The 19,850-nt window shown below is 42.5% G+C and overlaps 1 protein-coding gene across 2 annotated transcripts in view; it reads left to right on the plus strand.

Annotated features, from left to right (window-relative positions):
• Positions 1–19,436, plus strand: part of nrbp2b (nuclear receptor binding protein 2b) — a 44,203-nt gene extending 24,767 nt beyond the window's left edge. The window contains exons 2-18 of one of the 2 annotated variants that reach the window (XM_069667845.1): positions 10,252–10,374; positions 10,612–10,713; positions 11,195–11,284; positions 11,702–11,742; positions 11,838–11,932; positions 12,094–12,117; positions 12,222–12,311; positions 13,675–13,730; positions 13,824–13,919; positions 14,216–14,348; positions 14,593–14,695; positions 14,797–14,847; positions 14,933–15,068; positions 15,269–15,322; positions 15,450–15,513; positions 17,140–17,195; positions 17,338–19,436. In XM_069667845.1, the coding sequence (XP_069523946.1) occupies positions 10,252–10,374; positions 10,612–10,713; positions 11,195–11,284; positions 11,702–11,742; positions 11,838–11,932; positions 12,094–12,117; positions 12,222–12,311; positions 13,675–13,730; positions 13,824–13,919; positions 14,216–14,348; positions 14,593–14,695; positions 14,797–14,847; positions 14,933–15,068; positions 15,269–15,322; positions 15,450–15,513; positions 17,140–17,195; positions 17,338–17,424 (1,401 nt within the window). In that variant the 3' untranslated portion in view covers positions 17,425–19,436. The remainder of the gene's footprint in view (positions 1–10,251; positions 10,375–10,611; positions 10,714–11,194; positions 11,285–11,701; positions 11,743–11,837; positions 11,933–12,093; positions 12,118–12,221; positions 12,312–13,674; positions 13,731–13,823; positions 13,920–14,215; positions 14,349–14,592; positions 14,696–14,796; positions 14,848–14,932; positions 15,069–15,268; positions 15,323–15,449; positions 15,514–17,139; positions 17,196–17,337) is intronic. The other variant, XM_069667846.1, reaches the window with a different exon arrangement.
• Positions 19,437–19,850: the final 414 nt, after the last annotated feature.

Genomic DNA, 19,850 nt, shown 5'->3' on the forward strand with positions numbered 1-19,850 from the left:
AGACCAAGGCTACTGATTTTTAAGGAAATATTTTGTAATCTTTCGCGACGCCTTCAGATGCTTTTTCATATCCCAGTTAGGCAGACAAAGCGCAGGATTTGGTCAAGGCTGATGAGTTTTTGTTTGCAGGACTAATTGGATTTTATCAAAGCCTCTTTTATCAAAATGGATCATAGTTTTACAGCAAAACACGACTTATGATTTCCTATTATCCTCAGAGCTTTATGAAAGAGCCTGTCCCTGCTTCCCCCCGTGTTTTGTCTACATTGTGTCCTGTTTCTGTTTGTTTTGCAGCCACTCTCCCCTCTGTATCCATCTGCTCCGCTAACCCGCCTTGCTGTCCTACATTCCTCCAAGTGGGGAGCTTTGAGTGCCCCGTGAGAAAATGAAAAAGTGAGACATGATGGGTGCTGATCCGTCCTTGTGTGTCCTTTAAAAGAGGTCGAAGCTGGAGTCGAGGTCCAGGCAGCAGTGTAATTTAGATAATGTGACACGTGAAGGGATTTAATCTGAGAAAACGCTCCAGACAAGTACGAGTAAATCAGACAGTCATCGAACTGGGAATGTCGATGGTCGCTTTGCACATTTTCTTGTCACGTCGGCTGGTGCCATGTCGTTACACTTCACGCTGAGCAAACACACACACACGCGCTGTCCGAGACGATGACCTGATTGTGTGCTGCACATGTGACATCCTAGGGCGAGAGAGAGGGATAAAGAGAGAGAGAGATGTGAGAGACGATTGTAGAGGGGCTCGTGTGGCCGGTGAAGGTCAGCAGACGGTCAGTGGCTCAAGGCCCAACAGTGACCGGACAGAAAGGGAGGGAGGGTGCGCGACAGCTCTTTAAGCAGCAGGAGGTCTCTATATATGTCCGGTGAAGTCTGGTTTGCTTTGGTGTTTGCTCGTTAGCACTTTGATGTAACTGGACAGTGGTTTACGGAGGGAAATGGAAGGATAAATACACGGTGAAGGTTCGGTCTTAAAGGGCCACACTGGCAGTTTGTCATGGGAGCTACAATACAACCCGAGAAAACAGTTATTATTGGATGTTCTTTGTGGTTGCAGGTACAGCTGTTTAAGAGAAATAACTCATCTAACTTAGCTTTGGCTTTGGCTGCTTTGTAAGCTTGAAAGTTTGTCATCCGTGCATGCAGCTTTGTACACCAGATATTTATTGTTATGTTTTGCAAATACCTCAACTGGTTGTAATATTGATGAAAGAAGCAAAGGAGGAAGTCAGGTTACGTAGTGTAGAGAGTGAAAAACACTGCCTATGTCAGGCTGGATGGGTGGATCCTGATGTTCCTGTCTCATGTGTGACCAAAAACTCTACACCCACTTATATTAACTTATGTGCGCAGGTCAGAAATGAGTCTTCGCCCTCCAGAAATGTGGGCTGCACGGTGGTGCAGTGGTTAGCGCTGTCGCCTTACAGCTAGAAGGTTCCTAATTCAAATCGCGTTGTTGTTCTACCTCCGGGTACTCCGGCTTCCTCACACAGTCCAAAGACATGTTCGTTAGGTTCACTGGTGACTCTATAACTGTCCCAAAACAGGGGCTGCATCCTTCAAAGGACGTATTTAAAGGCCAATTGCGTCACAGCGGCGCATCGAAGGCTTTCCCAATTTGAATTCAGATGTGTCCTCCTTTTCCTGGGCGACGAAGAATCCATAGGGTGAACCTTTTGCGGCCCAACATATCCTGAGATTCATTGAGCACCAAACCACTTTTAAAAGATTTCAAATCAATCGAATAGCTAGCGATACAAATGTCAAAATAAACGAAAGGGGCCTTTAAAAAAAAGTTACGTGACGTTAGTTATGCTAGCTACCTGTTGCAAGGTGACAGGGGCGGCCTTTGGTGAGGCAAGGGTAAGGGCGGGAACAGCTGGTGACACAATCCTGATCAGGGTCAGGGCTGGAGCCTATCCCAGCTGTCACTGGGCGAGAGGCGGGTTAAACCCTGGACTGATCGCCAGTCAGTCACAGGGCTGACACACAGAGACGCGCTCACATTCACATCTATGCATAGTTTAGAGTCAGCGATTAACGAGCATGTCTTTTGAGATGTTAAATTAACTCAAAATCAAAGCATTCAATTAGAATATGTGAAATAAAGTAAAGCAGTGAAATTGTCACATTTCACCTGTTAAACAGAAAAGGCGTTTTTCGGTAGTTGCTGGCTCCATCATCTCAAATGCAAAGTGAAACGTTATCCAGGAGCACAAAATACACTTATTTGGAATAATATCAAACCCTGATTGATTTTGAGAGGCTGCATCTCGGCTCACTCTGCAGAGTTTCTGCCTCTTGCATTTTCATCTCTTTGAACCTTCTCCTCTTTGAAGCCGGTAGAATCTCAGAGAGCGAGAGCACGGAGCAGCAGAGGAAGAAACATGCGCTCATTTACATACAGTACAGACACCTAGCAAGTATGTGGCTGCATAATGCAGATTCCAGGGTGCAGCCTTTTTGCTGTACAGAATCTGCTTATTAAATATTAATGTGGTGGTGCGGCGTATCAGCTCGTCGTGGAGGTACGAGGCGAGATTCTGACGTGTGGGAGACAAAGCTCTTTGTCACAGCGAGGTTTGGACCCACACAGACCGAGACAAAGACTCGCTTTCACATAAGAAGCCTCTGCAGGAGAACCGCGCTGAAAGAGCTGCTGTATACTGTAGTTTCACTCTCTCCTCTATACATCTCTGCTAATCCTCCGTCTGGCTGACTCATCTCTCACCTTCTTTCATTTAGAGATTATACGCCAGCCTTCACGACATGTAAAAGATCCTGCAATGATTCAAGGCAATGAAACTGTCACCGCTAAAGGTCCGGGCAGCGTTTTAAACCCGTTGGAGAGTTAAAGATTTACGCTTCCTCAATATGGATTTTAGCTTAAAGTCTAAACTAAATGGTAAGACATAAAAAACACCACATACAGCCTTTAAAATGACCCTACAGTTGACTCAACACCTCTTTTAGACAACACAAACTGAACATTAAAACTGTCAGGTCGTAGGAGTCATTTCCATGCTGCTGCATTTTACTGTATGTTAGGTAAAATATTCAAATGTTAAAGCTCCTGTGAGGAGTTTTTCACTGGTTATGAAACAGACTGAAATTAATTCTGATTACTCTTTATGAGCTACAAAAGCAAACCAGACCATCAGCAACAAGATTGATTATTTCTATATAGCCTAAACCGGTGGTGGGGGGGTGGGTGTCAGACGAAGCGATTAACTGCCTTTGTTTACATTTTCCAGGGCAGGAATTTAAAATGAGTGATACATAAGATTGTTAAAGAAAGCAGGATGAGATTTTTCTTAAGCATGTACAGGACAAAATCAGCAGAGATGAGAGGTACAACTTTGTCCACAGGGGGCGCCAACATCAGCACAAACTGAAAGTTTCTCACAGCAGCTTTAATATACAAAACTAATATATTTTTCTGTCTTATTTTGCATCATTTACTAATTAAATCTAGTTTTATATTATATTTATTTTCTCCTGTTTCTGACTTTGAAACTCATAATTGTCTTTCATATTATCTCCTTGTGGGCTGCACGGTGGTGCAGTGGTTAGCACTGCTTCCTCACAGCGTGAAGATAAGATAAATCTTTATTCGTCCCTCACCGGGGAAATTTACAGTGTTACAGCAGCAAAGTGGATAGTGCAACATTACAATAAAGGACATATAAAAATAAGTAAGTAAACAAGTATATCCTAAAAAATATGTAAAAAGGTTCCTGGTTTGAATTCCAGTTTGGACGAAATGGGCCTCTCATTTCTCTCTCTGTGTGTCTCTGTGATTGACTGGCGATCAGTCCAGGGTGTAACCCCGTCTCTCACCCAATGACAGCTGGGATAGGCTCCAGCCCCCCACCACCCTGAAAAGGATACAAGGTATAGATAATGGATTGATGGATTATCTACTTGTGGGTTATTTATGGACCTTAGAAAGAGTAGCAAACATATTAGTGGAAACCATCCAGAATCCCATAAACAGCCATTCTTTATCTCTCTCTTGCTTTTCTAATATCCTGTCGAATCTCTCGTCGTATCCCTACTAAAGGTCGAACAGAAAAAATCCCTCTTATAGATCTTAAGAAAGATGAGCTTCACGTGGTTGATTAACTCTCCTTGTCTTGTAGACGACTTGTGCAGTTCTCCAGCGTCTCCCTCGGGAACGTGTGCCACTTGTTCACTTGGCTGGCGGCGTTCGGTTTGCAGTGTTCTCGAGAACACATCATCCGATCGAGTTCACACACCACACTGAATCCCCTCGGGTCCTCAGCGACACACTCACCGAGTGTGGAGTCGATTGGATGAAGGGTTCTGTAGATATACTCACATACACACAAGACAGACAGATTCCTTGTTTCCCTTTGTACAGAGATATACTGTAGTGGATTTGATTATTCAAATGGGTGCGGCTTATGTGGATAGATTGTTGTGGGCCCACAGATTCCAGTAAAAGATTATGTTTCTGAAACGTACGGTTCAGAAATTACAGACCAAAAAGTTTGCGGTTAAAGCACCACAATATTTGGCTCCCTTCCTTCATAGTCAGATATTGTGTAAAATGCTTTTATTTTGGGAACTACATTAAACTGTGGGCATTGCCTGTAGCTTTTAGCCATTGCAAAGTGACACACTGCATGTAAAAAGAGAGGGAACTGATGAATGAAACAACCTTTTCAGCGCTCTGTTGTCCTACATTTTGTGGCTGTCACTAAAGTAGACCAAGTTGTACTAAATACACCGTCCTCATGCCTCTACTTCTACCCATATCCTGACATTAGCTGTAGTTACAGCATCAAAGAGTAACTTGTGTTTTTACTGGTGAGTTTTGTCTTAAAGAATTTGAATAAAGACTGTCACACTTAAAACAAGACCGTGCAAGTGAGCACAGGAAAAAAGAAGTGTGTCGAGGTAATGAGAGGTTAGTGTGGCAGCCTTCAGGATCCAGTTTAACCCTGTTCGGATGTAGAGCAAACAAACATCAGAATAGAAGTGTTGTTTTGACATGAACACTCGATCCCTCAATCCCTCTCCACACCCTTATCCCACCTCCCATCCAGCAGCCAATCACAGGCCTGCGTCTGTGTGCTGTTTACGAGTCTCACGCTACCACGACCAGGCAACAGAGCCCTGGGACGTGGACGCTGGGACTGGGGACCAAGTGTTTCTCAACATCGCGAGGGAAAACAAACAACAGCCCAGGCCTGTCGCCACGGGGAAACCGACATAAATCCCTTCCTGGTGGATATTTAAGCGCAGGAATCTCATTTACAGCCAGAATGAGGGTTGTGTTCCAGCTCTGTAATACCTGTAATCAGATTATCATCTCCTGGACAGTGAGAGTGGAGAGATTATACCTCTTATCACGCCTTCTGTGAGCTTCACAGCTGCACTGAGCAATAAAAAAACCACAGTGACCAAAAACATTTCCTGGCTTACTTCATGGAAATATCAATCTTCAAGTGTCTGGTATCTGAATATTTATAGCCCTTTTTGTGGTCGCTCTGATTGCTGCATGTTTGGCGTCTCTTTACAAGCCCGTGGAGCCGGATACAGAGAGACGTTTTAGACACCATTCATCCCCGAGTCTCGACTGATGATGTCATGAAGCGTGGCACAAGTGGAGCTCTGTAGAACAAATCAATGGTTAGCATTTAGCTGTAAAAAGTAGTAATTGAGGTGCAAATAATAGTGGTTCAGTCACTACCCCTTCATGCAGCTCTGTGAGACGCCCAGCTGTTCAGCAGAGACGGCCAGCTGCCGTGTAAAGACCGTAGACATGATGATGATGATGATGGAGGAGGAGTGTCGGCCGTGCTTGCTGAACACAGCCATGTATCTTCTATAAAAGATGAGGATTCAGGCCCAGGAGGAGAGCAGACATACAGGGATGAGTGTGTTTTATTAAATTCAACAACAGGAAATTGTTATAGAGCAGGTTTCAAGAAGCAATATGTTGTAGATTTACCTCACAGCTGTGGGATACAGATTCATTACATGCCTTTCAAATGTGTCAGAAACTGTTTTTTATGGTTTGCCATATTTTGAAGACCAGCTCCAGTCATGTTTTAAGACATAAAAAATGCTCTGCTTGGAATAATAAATTGTGTCTGATGTGTTTTTCCGCAAAATGTATTTGATTTAGCTTGTAAAAATACTCCCAACGCATCTCCTCCTTCTCCCTCATTAAAACTCTCTGAATCTGCATAGGCCCCGCCCACTATGCACATTTCTAACTGCCCGTCTCTGCCATCGTTTAGTGGCAACTTGTTGAAACTTAGCAAGCTTGAAATGTAGTAATTAGTAGTAGTGACGTTAACGTTAGTAGTCAGTAGTGACTTTGAAAAATGACGATGCAGTTACAGTTGACGAAGTGGTTGCCATAGGTTACACATAATGATATGCATAGCGTCACCCCGCCCATTAACGGGATTGGCTCCTCAGGTTTGTGACGTCTCAAACCTGCCAATCTGAAAACGTGTTGTTCAGCCTGTCCTTGGTACACTGCAGTTTAAAAGCAGACAGGCCCAGCCATGGAGATGACTGCTTATGTTGTCCCTGATATGTCTTGTAGCTCCGTCCACCAGTCAGTTTTAGAACTGAAGAAGCCTTTTGGACGAGAGCTGAAATGTTGCCAGGACCTTCAACCAAGTCCAGTCGCCTATTCAATTAAGCTTTGACATCTTAAAGGGATAGTTCGGGTTTTTTGAAGTGGGGCTGTATGAGTTACTTATCAATAGTAAGTGTACAGTAGATAACAGTCAGCGCAGCTCTGTTAGGAGAAGCCGGACGGATTTCCTACACTGAAGCTAAGCGAAGCACCGCAGCAGACGGGGTCACGAGTACCACGCACTTTAGCCACTTAAAAGAGTCCTACATATAAACAAGCATTTTAGTTTAAGTATATTTTAGTTTTTTGTCACCGCTTCACATTGACGTCAGGCCTAACAACCCTGTATACTTAAGCATTCAGCACGCGGTATCGGATCAGCTGTTCGGGTCAGCGGCTTGTAGAAGAGACAACAAATAAAAGAAAATACAATATTATGGAAACGACGAAGTGCCGCTCACAGTGGGGACTGGAGGATATTGTTTTCCTACGCATGCTGTGATTTGTAATGTGCCATATGCCAGCTGTTTGGGTCAGAAAGTGCTGAGGCGAGCACTGACTGAAATCAAACCTCACTTCTCTGAAGCTATGACAGGTGGTGCTTGCTTGTTTGTTTTTTAAACATCCTGCTGACTCCAGGCAAGTAAAGGGACCCTGCAGACTGACTCTAAAATTGCCCGTAGGTGTGACTGTGAGCGTGAAAGGTTGTCTGTCTCTATGTGTCAGCCCTGTGATTGACTGGCAATCAGTCCAGGGTGTACCCCGCCTCTCGCTCAATTGCCCAACCCCGTGGCCCTGAACAGGATAAGCGTTACACATAATGAATAGGTGGATTATATTGATTATATTACAATGAAGGGGATGTATTCAAGATGATGTAAAAAGCGCATACAAGTATTGAAGCCATAATATGATATACAAAAAGACCCATGAAGAATAAGAGATTTAGCAGCAGGTGCGATAAAGGACTTTTACAGGCAGGTACATCACCCTGAAGGCAGCAGTGGAGGTTTAATCAATATGCACATTGATTTTCTTGTGTTTTGACGGTCTCACACCAACCCATCTGACACCAATTATCTCAAACAACACTTTTCAGGCTGTTTCTGTCCTTCACGTTTCTCTTATTTGCTGCTGAGCCACTTAATAAGAGCAACCGTCAGTGGACTCAGAGACTAGATTAGCTGCACTGACTGATTCATGATCATAAACTGCCTCCATGCACTTAGTGCTTTTATCATGTGTAATGCAGATACTGGTATGTCTAAAATCAATATTATATACGATACAGAAAAGGAGACACAGCCATGAAGCCTCCTTTTCTCAGCCTCTGCAGCTGATTGTGGACAAAATCACTCAACAACAGTGGCCCACAGCGAGGTTTTGCTTGAGAACAAAGCCTTTATTATCTTTGTGTACAGCTGACATGCTGAAAGATTGTGCTGTCGAACTGGTTATCTTGTGTACGGATGACCTCCTTCAGGAAAAAAAATCTGCTGTGAAAGAAGGACTTTAAAGTTATAATCTCGAAGATCTCAGTTTCGTTCTCTATGGCGATAAACGGTAATTGTAGGAGCCCACTTCCCAGATGTCCAGACAGCGTTGCAAATGTGACATTCACAGTTGTAACTCTTGATTTTCCTCGCTGACGGTCGCTTTCCTTCTTAGACTGTTTGCTTCATCTGAGCGTCGAGTTTGTTTCTTTTGTCTTTGGATTTTCACTTATTTTTGAAGTTGTTTCTGTAGTCATCCATCTTTTCTTTGTTTGTTCAGCCATAGTAGATTACTGTTTACTCGCAACACTTGCAGAGAGCGGAAAAGCAGCCGCTTAGCTCCGCCTACCCTCTCTGGCAGACCAACCACTGCTGGGTGATGGAGAACGCTTCACTAACTGGGCGCTGCTTGTGATTTTGTCCCCCGAAAGTCCCCACAGACACCCAGTCTGTAATACTGTGAATGCAAAGGCTTTCATCAGTGGGCCATCGGCTCAATCACCATTATGTTACCTCATTCGGTGATAGATAGTGACTGAACAGACATTTATTTGAATGAAAATCTTAGCACTTTAAACTGTCAAAGAAGACAGCGCTAAATTAAAGATAATTGCAGCAAAAGTAGCCTTCAAACTTCTACAATTCAGATTTTTTTTCTCAAATTATACCATTTTCAGGCTAATTTTCTGTGAACCTGTACTCTCTTTCTTCTGGGGTTGGGAACCACCGAGTTATAGTTTTCAATTCAGGCCAGATGTTAGGCCAATACCAGGATCAACAATTCTATGTCCTCTCTAACTATAAAAGCTAATACATTATTGATCCTTGTGAAAGAATCTCAAAGAAGCCGGGGAGCTTAAAAGGATTCCTTGCTGCGGTAGTAATATCTCAATCAAGGGATGTGTGTGGAAAAACACTGACATAGCAAATCCTTTGGCAGCCAAATAATTTAATATTTTCCCTTGCTGGAAATGACGCCAGCTGTCCATCAATTTCACAAACTGCAGCATGAGTAGCAGTAGAGGGTGTTGCAATGGACTTTTAACCCAAATCCAGCCTGCTGTACTCAGCATTAAGAGGTTACATCAGGTGAACTCATGAGGCAGCAATATCCTGTCATGAGGGGTCTTCTTTTCCGCTGCTGAATAAACGCTGATGGAGCCTCGAGCTGTCTGCCTCTGTCAGATTATGGACACGGCCTCTTCACCTCACTTAACGTTGCTTCCTTCTGTTTTTTGTAGTTCTTTTCTAAATCCCCCGATCCCCTCACTTCTCCCTCTCTGTCTCCGGCTAATCCATCTCTCCCCTCTTTACGCTAGCTGCTGCTCATCCTGTCTCTCCCTCTACTTTTCATCATGTTATAGCCGGCTGGCAGCTTTTAACATAATATCAGTACAATATCTTCCAAATGATGCCTTTACATCCATTAATGGGCATTGATGGCGTTTAAAAAGATGGATGATATGGAGCTTTTAGCGGATATTATAGTCACAGCAGGGGCAACCTCTAGAGTTTACAGGCCTTATCATGGAAGTGGCAGGGTGTCCTTGTACCTCAAATTTACTAGTTTCTCATTTTAACAATGCGTCACTTGACTACAGCTAAATATCACCCAACTTTGTGGTTCCCTTTAGCCCTGTAAACTGTTTGTAGCATTTTTCAGCTCTCTTTTGTAGTTTTAAAACCCGCAACCTTACTGTTTTGGTTCTCTCTCGCCGCCGCTCTCATGGAGTATTTACCAAACAGCAAACACACAAAGTTAGCAACATGCTGGTGAACATATATTAGCATTTAGCATCTAAAGAGCTACTACATATTTCCCTCTGGAGTTGGTGGCGTCCCAAAAAGGAGCTAAAAGAGAGTGAATGCTGGACTGCAACCGAATGCTAACACTGTCCCGTTTTCTAAAAGCTTAAGCTAGCAGCTGTTTGCTGGCATGTGTACAATATTACCTTTATTATATGTCCTTACATGTCACTGTCATGTTCATAGCTTGTTTCTGCTACCTGTAAGTGAAAAAATTATCACTTAATGCGGGCTTATTGTTGTGTTTGTAGTGTAAAATATTACAAATTAGACAGCTAGCATCAAGCTAATCTTACATGTGTTTCTGTGTGCCCCCTGCAGGTGAGCCAAGGTAATGTCCCCGGTGTGGAAAGTGCGTCTCTGGCCATGGACACAGAGGAGGGCGTGGAGGTGGTGTGGAACGAGGTGCTCTTCTCTGACAAGAAGGTCTTCAAAGCACAGGAGGTAATGTGGCTAATTGTGATGCTAATTCTAAGCTAAATCAATGTGTTGGCATGAGCACCAAAGTACTTGCAGGCACAGGGTCTTTCAGAAGCATAATATGGGTTATATTTCATCGTTACACATATAAATCCATTATTTATTCAGTCATTTATGTATTATTTATGAAAGTTATAACATTTATTGGTAAAAGTTAAGGTATTTAGAGATCTGAACTACTTTGGATGTGTGTTTTTTTAGGAGAAGATCAAGGAGATGTTTGAGAACCTGATGCAGGTTGAACATCCCAACATCGTCAAGTTCCACAAATACTGGCTGGACATGAAGGAGAACCAGGCGCGGGTACGGCTTCTTCTTTTACCCTCTCTGATCTCATTTTCTCCCGAGCTGAAACGGCATTTCGAGAATATCTAGCTTACGTATCGTGAGTGAAACAGGACGTGCAGGCGGGACATATCATTAGAGGGATTTGATTTGATCGTTGAGAAGTTGGCGTAAACACACGTTCTCCACAGCGCAGTAGCTAGCTAACTGACCGAGCGTTCTTGGTGCTCTGCGGCTAAATGCTGCAGATTGATTGGTTGAAATTGTTTGGTGCTAACTTATGTAAGCACGGGTTAAATTAAGTTTTACCGGAAGAAAAAAAGGTTCGGGTTTTGATATAAGAATACGAAGAAATTGATTTTCTGTATTTTTTTGGCCTATATTGTCAAATAGATGCACAATATTACCGGGGATGTGATCTAAAAGGATTAAAATGACATTTTTCATTTCACCTCGACTTTAAATTAACCGTTTTTGCTCCTTCATCTGTGCCCCTCAGGTTATATTCATCACAGAATACATGTCCTCAGGCAGCCTCAAGCAATTTCTGAAGAAAACAAAGAAGAACCACAAGACTATGAATGTGAAGGTCAGTGTTTTTTCCCTGGTCACATACAGTGCTGTCCTCTCAGTCTGTCCTGCGGTGGTGGCACAGGGTACTGCAGTTAAATGAGTTCTCAGATCCATATTTCCCACAGGATTAGAGATTATGTAAGCAGACACCCTCATGGCTTAGTCTTCTAAGACGTGTATATTATCCTCGCAGTGTTTAAAACCTGCATCATCCTCTCTCTTTTTTCTGTCTTCCACATCTGCTGCTTTTCCTTACATAATGCAACACTATAAATGCAAAAGAAGGTGCTATATTTAGTGTTTTTAGCATATATTGCTGAGAATTCATGTAATATTCTTTTATGACAGTGCAGTATAAATTTCCATATGCTCTTAGTGGAGGCAAATGTGCATCTTTAGAGGATTTATGTTGCTCTATGACACTACATTTTAGGCCTGGAAGAGATGGTGCACCCAGATTCTCTCTGCCCTCAGGTACTGACTGCTTTCTTCCCCAGAATTTCAATCATGAGAGATTATCCATCATCACATTCATCCCATTAACCAGGTGTTTCATTGTTTGCTGGCAGCTATCTGCACTCTTGTGACCCACCGATAATCCATGGCAACCTGACGTGCGACACCATCTTCATCCAGCACAACGGCCTCATCAAGATCGGCTCAGGTCTGCTCCCCGCAGGGCTTTTTACGTTACTGCGGCCAGTATTGGCCCCTCATGTTGTGGACTGTGGAGACTGTTGTGGATTTCTGGATTCACTCATTTACCTCTGCAGTTTAACTTAACAGAAAAAAATATCTCAATTATGCTTAATTTTCTTTCCACAGTTTGGCATCGGCTTTTTGTAAATGGTAAGGATTGTATAATTTTGTCGTGGATGTGTCTTCATTGGTGTCATATCTGTCCGTCAGTTTATCCCGGCTAACTTTTGCATGGTTTCTGTGTCTTCTTTGAGCAGTGTTTCCGGATGCCAGTGTTCATGGTAAAGGGAGGCAACACCGTGACGAGCAGAGGAATCTGCATTTCTTTGCTCCCGAATATGGAGGTAAGTGTGGAGCGAAGTTTGTCCCCCCTTTTTCTTAATTTCTGAGGGATTCAACCCAAAGTGACGATGTGGGGCGGCTGTGGCTCAGTGGTAGAGTTGGTCGTCTCTAAATCGGAAGGTTGAGAGTTCAATCCCTGACTGCTACAGTCACATGTTGAAGTGTCCTTGGGCAAGACACTGAACCCCACATTGCTCCCAGTATGAACAGGCACAGATTTGAGTGGAGATTGCCACTTGTGTGAATGTATGTGTGAATGGGTGAATGTGGCATGTAGTGTAAAAGCAACTCTGAGTGGTCACAGGTCACAAGGCTAGAAAAGTGCTATATAAGTACAGTCCATTTAACATTTACCATTCAGTCATTACCTCCTCAGCCTTATGTGACTTAAAGCTCCTTTGAAATTGGTAAAAATCAACAAACGGTGAGCAAGTCAGCCGCAGACTTATCACTTTCCAACATCACAGGATAATCTTTCCCATTGAGCACCAACCTGGATTTCAACTTTGAAATTTGGTTGAAAACCAGGTCTGAACGTGTAAGCAGCGGTGGGTTAAATCCGGTCTACACAAAGATCTTATTTCACCGCATTTTATTTGTCATCCAAAAATCATAAACACGGCGCTTTATGGGCTGTGCGATGTTAACAAGATTCAGAGACGTCGTCAAGGGAGCAGTTTCCACAGAAGAAGAAAAAAGAAGACTGAGCATGTGCAGGTACTTCGGTTGTGCAGCTCTGACTATGAAGGCTGAACATCCCCTGGATGCTGACGTAGTTCATTAATACATGACGGGCTAGCATGTTATAGGAGATGACGGTGGCGTGACGGTTATGAGTGCTTGATGTGTATGCAGTTATCGTGGGAGGAAAGCCGACTCGTTGGTGACTGTGATGCACGGCTCACTTATACATGGAAATTGCCGTTAATATGTGTGCTGAATCTTGTGACAGAAGCAGGTGAAATCTGGTCTAAACATAAAATCAGAAATGTTTCATCAACGTGTTGAAATAGTCGGTGAAAAAACAACTTTTGAACGTCTTTTCAACGGAAAAATGCTCGCTGGGTTTAATCACTTTTTACAACAAAATCCATCAAACATTTGTGGGAAATCTGTGAAATAATCAAGTAAAAGACAGCTACATTAAAATGTGGCCACAAACATTCATAAATTTCCACCTAAATTATTCAAAGATGTCTAATTGGATGTTCTTTGTTGCTTTATAGCTGTATAAAGATGGTTAATTATTTGATTTTGGTAAGGCTCAATCTAATGCTTACCGGCTGCATGCAAAGACTTAAGTCTCTCCTAAGTGATCTCTGTGTCTCAACTCCTGCATCTCTGCGTCTTCTTCTCCGTGTCCAGCTGGTGAGGACGATTACGCCATTGACATTTTCTCCTTCGGCATCTGTGCCCTAGAGGTGAGTGAAACAGATCTGTAAGTCCCCCCGCCCCCTCTCCCGCTCTCTCTGTGTTTATGTGAGATTGTGTTAACAGATCATTTGCACCCCTAGATGGCAGTGCTGGAGATCCAGGCCAACGGAGATACTGCCGTGTCCAAAGAGGCCATCATCAATGCAGGTCAATCTCTGGAAGACCCTCTCATGAGAGTGAGTATTAAAATACCTCATGTCCTAAATAAACACGGCAGCACAAGCAAAGAAACATGGAGATGAAGACAAACTGTCCCACATTATTACTCTAATAACACTCGCCTACACACACCACCTTGCTCTGGGTTTATTTCACACCACATGCAGACACTTTGTACAATTCTGTAGTGGATTTTTTCAGTAAAACATGCCAGGAATCAAATCTAGAGCACAGAGAGATGCTCAGTAAACTGGGTCACAGCGTACGGTTATTTGGATACATGTTGGACTCAGTGTCTTGTTGCTTTCTGCAGGAGTTCACACAGTCCTGTTTGCGTCACGAAGCCAAGCTCCGTCCTACGGCTCACGACCTTCTGTTCCACCGAGTCCTGTTCGAGGTCCACTCCCTCAAGCTGCTCGCCGCCCACTGCCTCATCAACAACCAGTGTGAGTTTCTCACCTCCACAGCCAACAAACCACACCGAAGTCTCCTCTTTCCCTGCTGATATCAGCTTGTTTGCACGAGCGGCATATACACTTTATCACTTTCAAGCGTTTTTTAGAGCTGAGTCTAAAGTATGTTTCTGCTTCATGCTAAATTATTCATTAATCATTCATCGTTTTATATTAAAACAAACATTTATTCTATTAAATCTGTTAACTTTCGTCCACACTTGTCCTTCATCTCCAGACCTGCTTCCAGAAAACTGTGTGGAGGAAAAAACAAAGTCGTTTGACCCCAACGCTGTCATGGCCGAGATCAAACATGACGACAGACAGGGAGTGCAGCTCAAGTAAAATCACACACACACCCCACAGATTATTTTTGAATATTCTACAGCCTGTCAGGTGAAAAACACTCACGTGCTCTTCTGTGTTTCCTTGCGTCCTGTAGATATTCCCACGTGTCCCCTTTGGAACTCGACAAGTTTCTGGAGGATGTCAAGTAAGAGGAACTACAGTATATGACTCTTTTTTTTTTTATCAGTTATACACTCTGAGTCCAACATCCTGTCCTTTCCTCTCTTCAGGAATGGGATTTACCCGTTGATGAACTTTGCCTCGTCTCGGCCTCACCCCGTCCCTCGCGCCCTCTCTCTGTCTCAGGAGCAGGTTGAGACCGTCAAGACGCCGACTCCTGAACCTCAGGAGACAGAAACGAGAAAGGTTAGACTTTCAGAGGTCTCTCCGAAGAAGTGTCATAAACACAACCTGTCTGGGTACTGGGCAAAAATGTCTGAGGATATATATATCGCTTGTAAGAAAAGTGTTGTTGTTGCTTACATGAAATCTGCAGGTGCTGTGTGCTTGCCTGTTTGCATATTAAAGATATTATTGCCTGTTCCCACTTTACTCTGTTTGTGTAGGTTGTTCAGATGCACTGTAATCTGGAGTCAAATGAAGAAGGGACCAAAACGCATGTGAGTCACACTGTATTACAGGCACTTTTGTTAAACTCTTTTGTTGGGCTCCTTCATAATCAATCACTTTGGTCTTTTTGCATAAATCCAGCTTGATTTAAATTTGACTTCTTTGATCTCTCCCCAGCTGTCTTTGTTTCTGAAGATGGATGACAAACTTCATAGGCAGCTTAGCTGTGACATCCTCCCAAGTAAGTAAGAATAAGGCCGGCATTGTTCTATATTTTTCTTACTGTCTGCAAAGTCCATAAGAGACCAAAACCACAGAAGCCCCAGTCTGTCTCTCATTATGTTCAAAAATAACCAGCCTTTGTCTGCCCTACCAAAAACTGTAGTATAGTATATAGTATATACTTTCATTTAAAAAAAATCTTTATTTTTAAGAGTAAATAGTGCATTTGTTGGGGACTATTTTCTGAGGCGGATTTGCTGTGCCAGGGAGGATTTTCTTTTAAAGATTACTTTTATTGGTCTTTTCTGACTTTATTAAGTGAGAGGACAGTGGATAGTGGCGGAAACAGAGAAAGAGAGAATGGGGGATGACATGTGCCGAAGGGCTGAGGGTGGGAGTCGAACCTGGGGCCACCGCACTGAGAGCTGTACCCTCCGTGCATTGGGCTGTCAGTTTAACTGCTGAGCTAAACCGGCGCCCAAGAGAGGATGTTTACAGCAGCATGCTGGTGTATGTCATATCACATCAAATCAAATTTTATTGTCATTTTGTAATTCAACGGTTGTACGGAGCAGAATGAGAAATGACATAACATAAAACACAATATAAAACACAATACAGTCCCTGAGCCCAAACAGTAAAAAACATACATGTAAAAAAAAACAGTTAAGACAATTGCTTGCATTTTCTAAAAAAAAAGGTGCCTGTTTAAAATCAGTGCAAGAGTACAAGATAACGGTTAAAGTGTGCAAGTAAATGGCAGTAGAATCAGGGGGTGTAGTGCGTCCCTTAGACCCCTTTCCAACCAAAATTAGCACGTTGACGCAGGTTTTTCCAGACCTGGGAAGACCCACGAATAAATGCAGATTGTCTCTTTTCCCATTGCCAGTGGAGTATACTCTTTTCGGTCTTCGGTAATAACAAACTTCCCCAAGGATCAGAAGAAGCTCTCTCACCTCGCTGTCTTCGCCATTGTATGTTGTTCTTTATTTACACGACAGTGGCCTGAACTTCAATGCACGTCATAGCATCGCGCGGGAAAGGGGGCGGAGATTAGTGTGTCAACCCGGGTTCTGTGTTCCCATCATTGCTGATCGAGCCGAGACGATAATTACCCGGGTCTACTGCAGAGTCGTTTGACCTGGGTCTGAATGCCGATTGTAACCTTTCCCACTAAGCTAAAAAGCCGGGTGTTAGCGGGTTTTTTGACTAGTGGTAAAGATATTTTACAATGTTCAGTGCCTTTTTCAGGCAACAGCTCTGCAACAGTTCTTGGACAGAGAGCAGGGAGACGCTAATGATCTTCTCTGCTCCCCTCACTACCAGTTGACTCACGATTAAACTATAGATTTCTTCTTAATTGAAATAAAGAAATGTGTGCGATGCAATGTGTGCCATTTGGTTTGTAATAGTTGTTGGACTACAAATGGAGCTCTGTAATATTAAAGGCAACAGCTACACCATATTAGGTTTTAGATACACCAGTAATACTTGTCAGTTGAATGAATTCATTGTTGGTTTTTGTCTTTATGTGGGATTTGTTGTCAATAAGAACAATAAAGAAAATCACCTTTCAAAAAATACTCTTTATGTTCATTTTCATCAAAGCTTTTTCTAACTGATTTGTTTCATGTGAACCTTTCAGCTGACTCCTCTAAAGACCTTGCCAGTGAGCTTGTTCACTACGCCTTCATAAATGAGGTAGATATGAAATATATTTTCTTGATGAGCAACAATGAATAAATGTCCTTACTGTGATTTTTGCATTTTAAGATAACAGGAGTCAAATTAGTTGTGTCGACATTCCATATCTAGTGTTAATAATGTCCTGTTTGTTGTGTAGGAGGACAGTGAGAAGGTAGAGAGGGTCCTGGAGGACGCCATCAGCCGATACCGGGTCCGAGCGCTCGCCTCTGGGAGCACACAGTGAGGAGGGGTCACGACAGCTGCTGGCCCAGACAGAGGGGCCCGGGCATGAACCACACGGGGTTAGAACAGCGGGTGGGATCACACAGCCGGGAACTGAGAGAGCGATGGGAGCTGACCCAGCAGAGGGATAAAAAATGGGACAAATACAGAAGGATGCTGGGTCATGACAGTCAGTAAATAATCCCAGAGAGACGGAGGAAACGGCAGCTCTGAGAGAGGAACCAAAAGCACCTCTGGTTGGAGGGCTGAAGGCATCGTGGCTGTGTTCAGCAAACCCACAAGGCAGTGGAAGATTGACAAACTCCCTGCCTAAAAGGGCTACCACGCCTTAAGATATCTTGACAGCTAAGGTTTTCCACAATGCCACTCTTCAGAACAGAAATGTTTTACTTACCGCTGCAGCAGAAGGACATTTTATTGCTCTTTAGCCTCGTTTGCACTCCGTCTACTTTTATTTACTTTGAATTGTAAACAAAGTAAAGCCTCCCTGACAAACCAGATCCTTCAGTTTATTTTAGGAATGTAATTCCGTCCAACATGCACTGTTAATACTCATGCTGTTGACTTATTTATTTCTTTATAACTGTGAACAATAGAAGCTTTGCACAAGCCTGTTTTTATTTGTCTTTGACCTGCAGAGTCCACACACATCTTTGGTTTAGGGTCACTTCTCCCAGAGCAACACGCGCCATGCCTAAATGTAGTGACGTGTAACGAGATGATGCCTCTCTTTTAAGCCTGTAGTGCTCTTAGGGGTTTTCCCTGTGAACGTGTTCTGAAAGCCAAAGACTTGCAAAGTGCCTGATATGGCAATGTGCTTTGGACAAAAGCGGCATCGTTCCCAACTTATCTATTTGGAAATTAACTCATTCAGGCTGCCTTTTGCAATTTATACAAAATAAGATTTGGACTTATTTGAATCTCTAATCATGAGTCATGGGAAGCTTGTTCAGTAAAATCATAGTCCTATATAGGGAGGAGGAAGAGGAAGAGTTGTTGATAATAATTGCCATGTTGTTATATATTTCTGGTACATTTATTTTTGCGGTACGTCCCAAACCATCTGAGGATATTTTCTAACCCTTAAATTGTTCTGTAAATGTGTTTTTAGGTGTTTTAAAGGAAAAATCCACCCAAAAGTCTTTAAGAATGTATGTTTTTAGTATTTTAGAAATAAATGATTTGCTAATCCCTCAAGGTTTCCATGGACTGCAGCTGATGAAAACAATTTTTCACATCCAGTGTAGTTTTTTTCCGGACAATATCAGTGTGATCTTTGGCATTGATTGCACTCCAGCCCACACAAACACAAAAATAGAATTCATCCCTTCAGCTCTTGTCAGATGTTTTCGTCAAGAATCGAATCGTTTGGGTGGATTTTTCCTTAACGAAACTGGACAGCAAAAAACAATACAGGAAGGTCTGATCTGTCTTCAGCATTATACTTTTGTTTGTCAGACTCACTTAAGCTCTGCTTCATCTGTTAACCTTGGTCTTTAAGGTCGCGATTTTATAACTGCTGTACAGTCATTGCTTACAGTACTTACTCTACTCTGTGTCAAGCCTTCTTATTAATGTGTTTCTGAAGACAGGAGTCCTGAAATCACCCAGACATTCACCTACTAGAGGCTGTGTTGTACATATTTGTTCGTGGCTGTTAAAGGGGTTTACTTTTAGACAAACTTTCAATGCAAAGCAGTGCCACTATTGCGCTCATTTCATCTAGTAAGCTGCATGTCTTAATAGCCTGCAACCATTCAAAACTCTGCATTTTGCCTTTCTGACAGTCTTAGTTCGGTTCCAGCTGGGATCTGACCAAGAAAATGAATGTTTAGACTGTGCAAACATGAAAAAAAAACCATCCATATCAGTCTTATTTTATGTCAAATGACATTTATTTCCTGTGCATCTGTTGAATGAAATTTGCCTTTGGATGTGTTCTACTTAAACCTTTGTTAAATATTGTAGCTACTGCAATTAAATACATGACAATAAACAATATGTGACATGTTGGATGTGTCTGAAATTATTACGATTTATGAATTATATATAGGATTAGGATTTACTGTTGTTGTGATTCTAACTGAGACATAGCCCAGTATATATTGAGTACATGTCGACATTAATACACTTATTTGTTCCCACTACATATTTAGTGGGAATTTAATTTTTGCTACAAATTGGCAAAAGGTGCAGTAGATATTGAAGTATTTTGAATTAGCACACAGGCTTAAAATGACAAGTTGGTATTAAAAAAGCAACAACATTCAGTTTTGGACCATTTCAGTCAAATTTTACAAGCCTGAAGCCAATTTTATATCAGTCTTTAAAAGTGTGCAAATGACAAGACAGACAAAAAAGCAAAAATCTTAAAAGAAGCTTGACCTCTTTTATAGGCTACGTGCAGAAAGAAGCAACACTGAAAAA

This window comes from Semicossyphus pulcher, unplaced genomic scaffold (assembly GCF_022749685.1).
Source record: "Semicossyphus pulcher isolate SPU_LCO1_2020_fin unplaced genomic scaffold, fSemPul1.0.p SCAF_18, whole genome shotgun sequence".
In the NCBI taxonomy this organism is placed as follows: domain Eukaryota; kingdom Metazoa; phylum Chordata; class Actinopteri; order Labriformes; family Labridae; genus Semicossyphus; species Semicossyphus pulcher.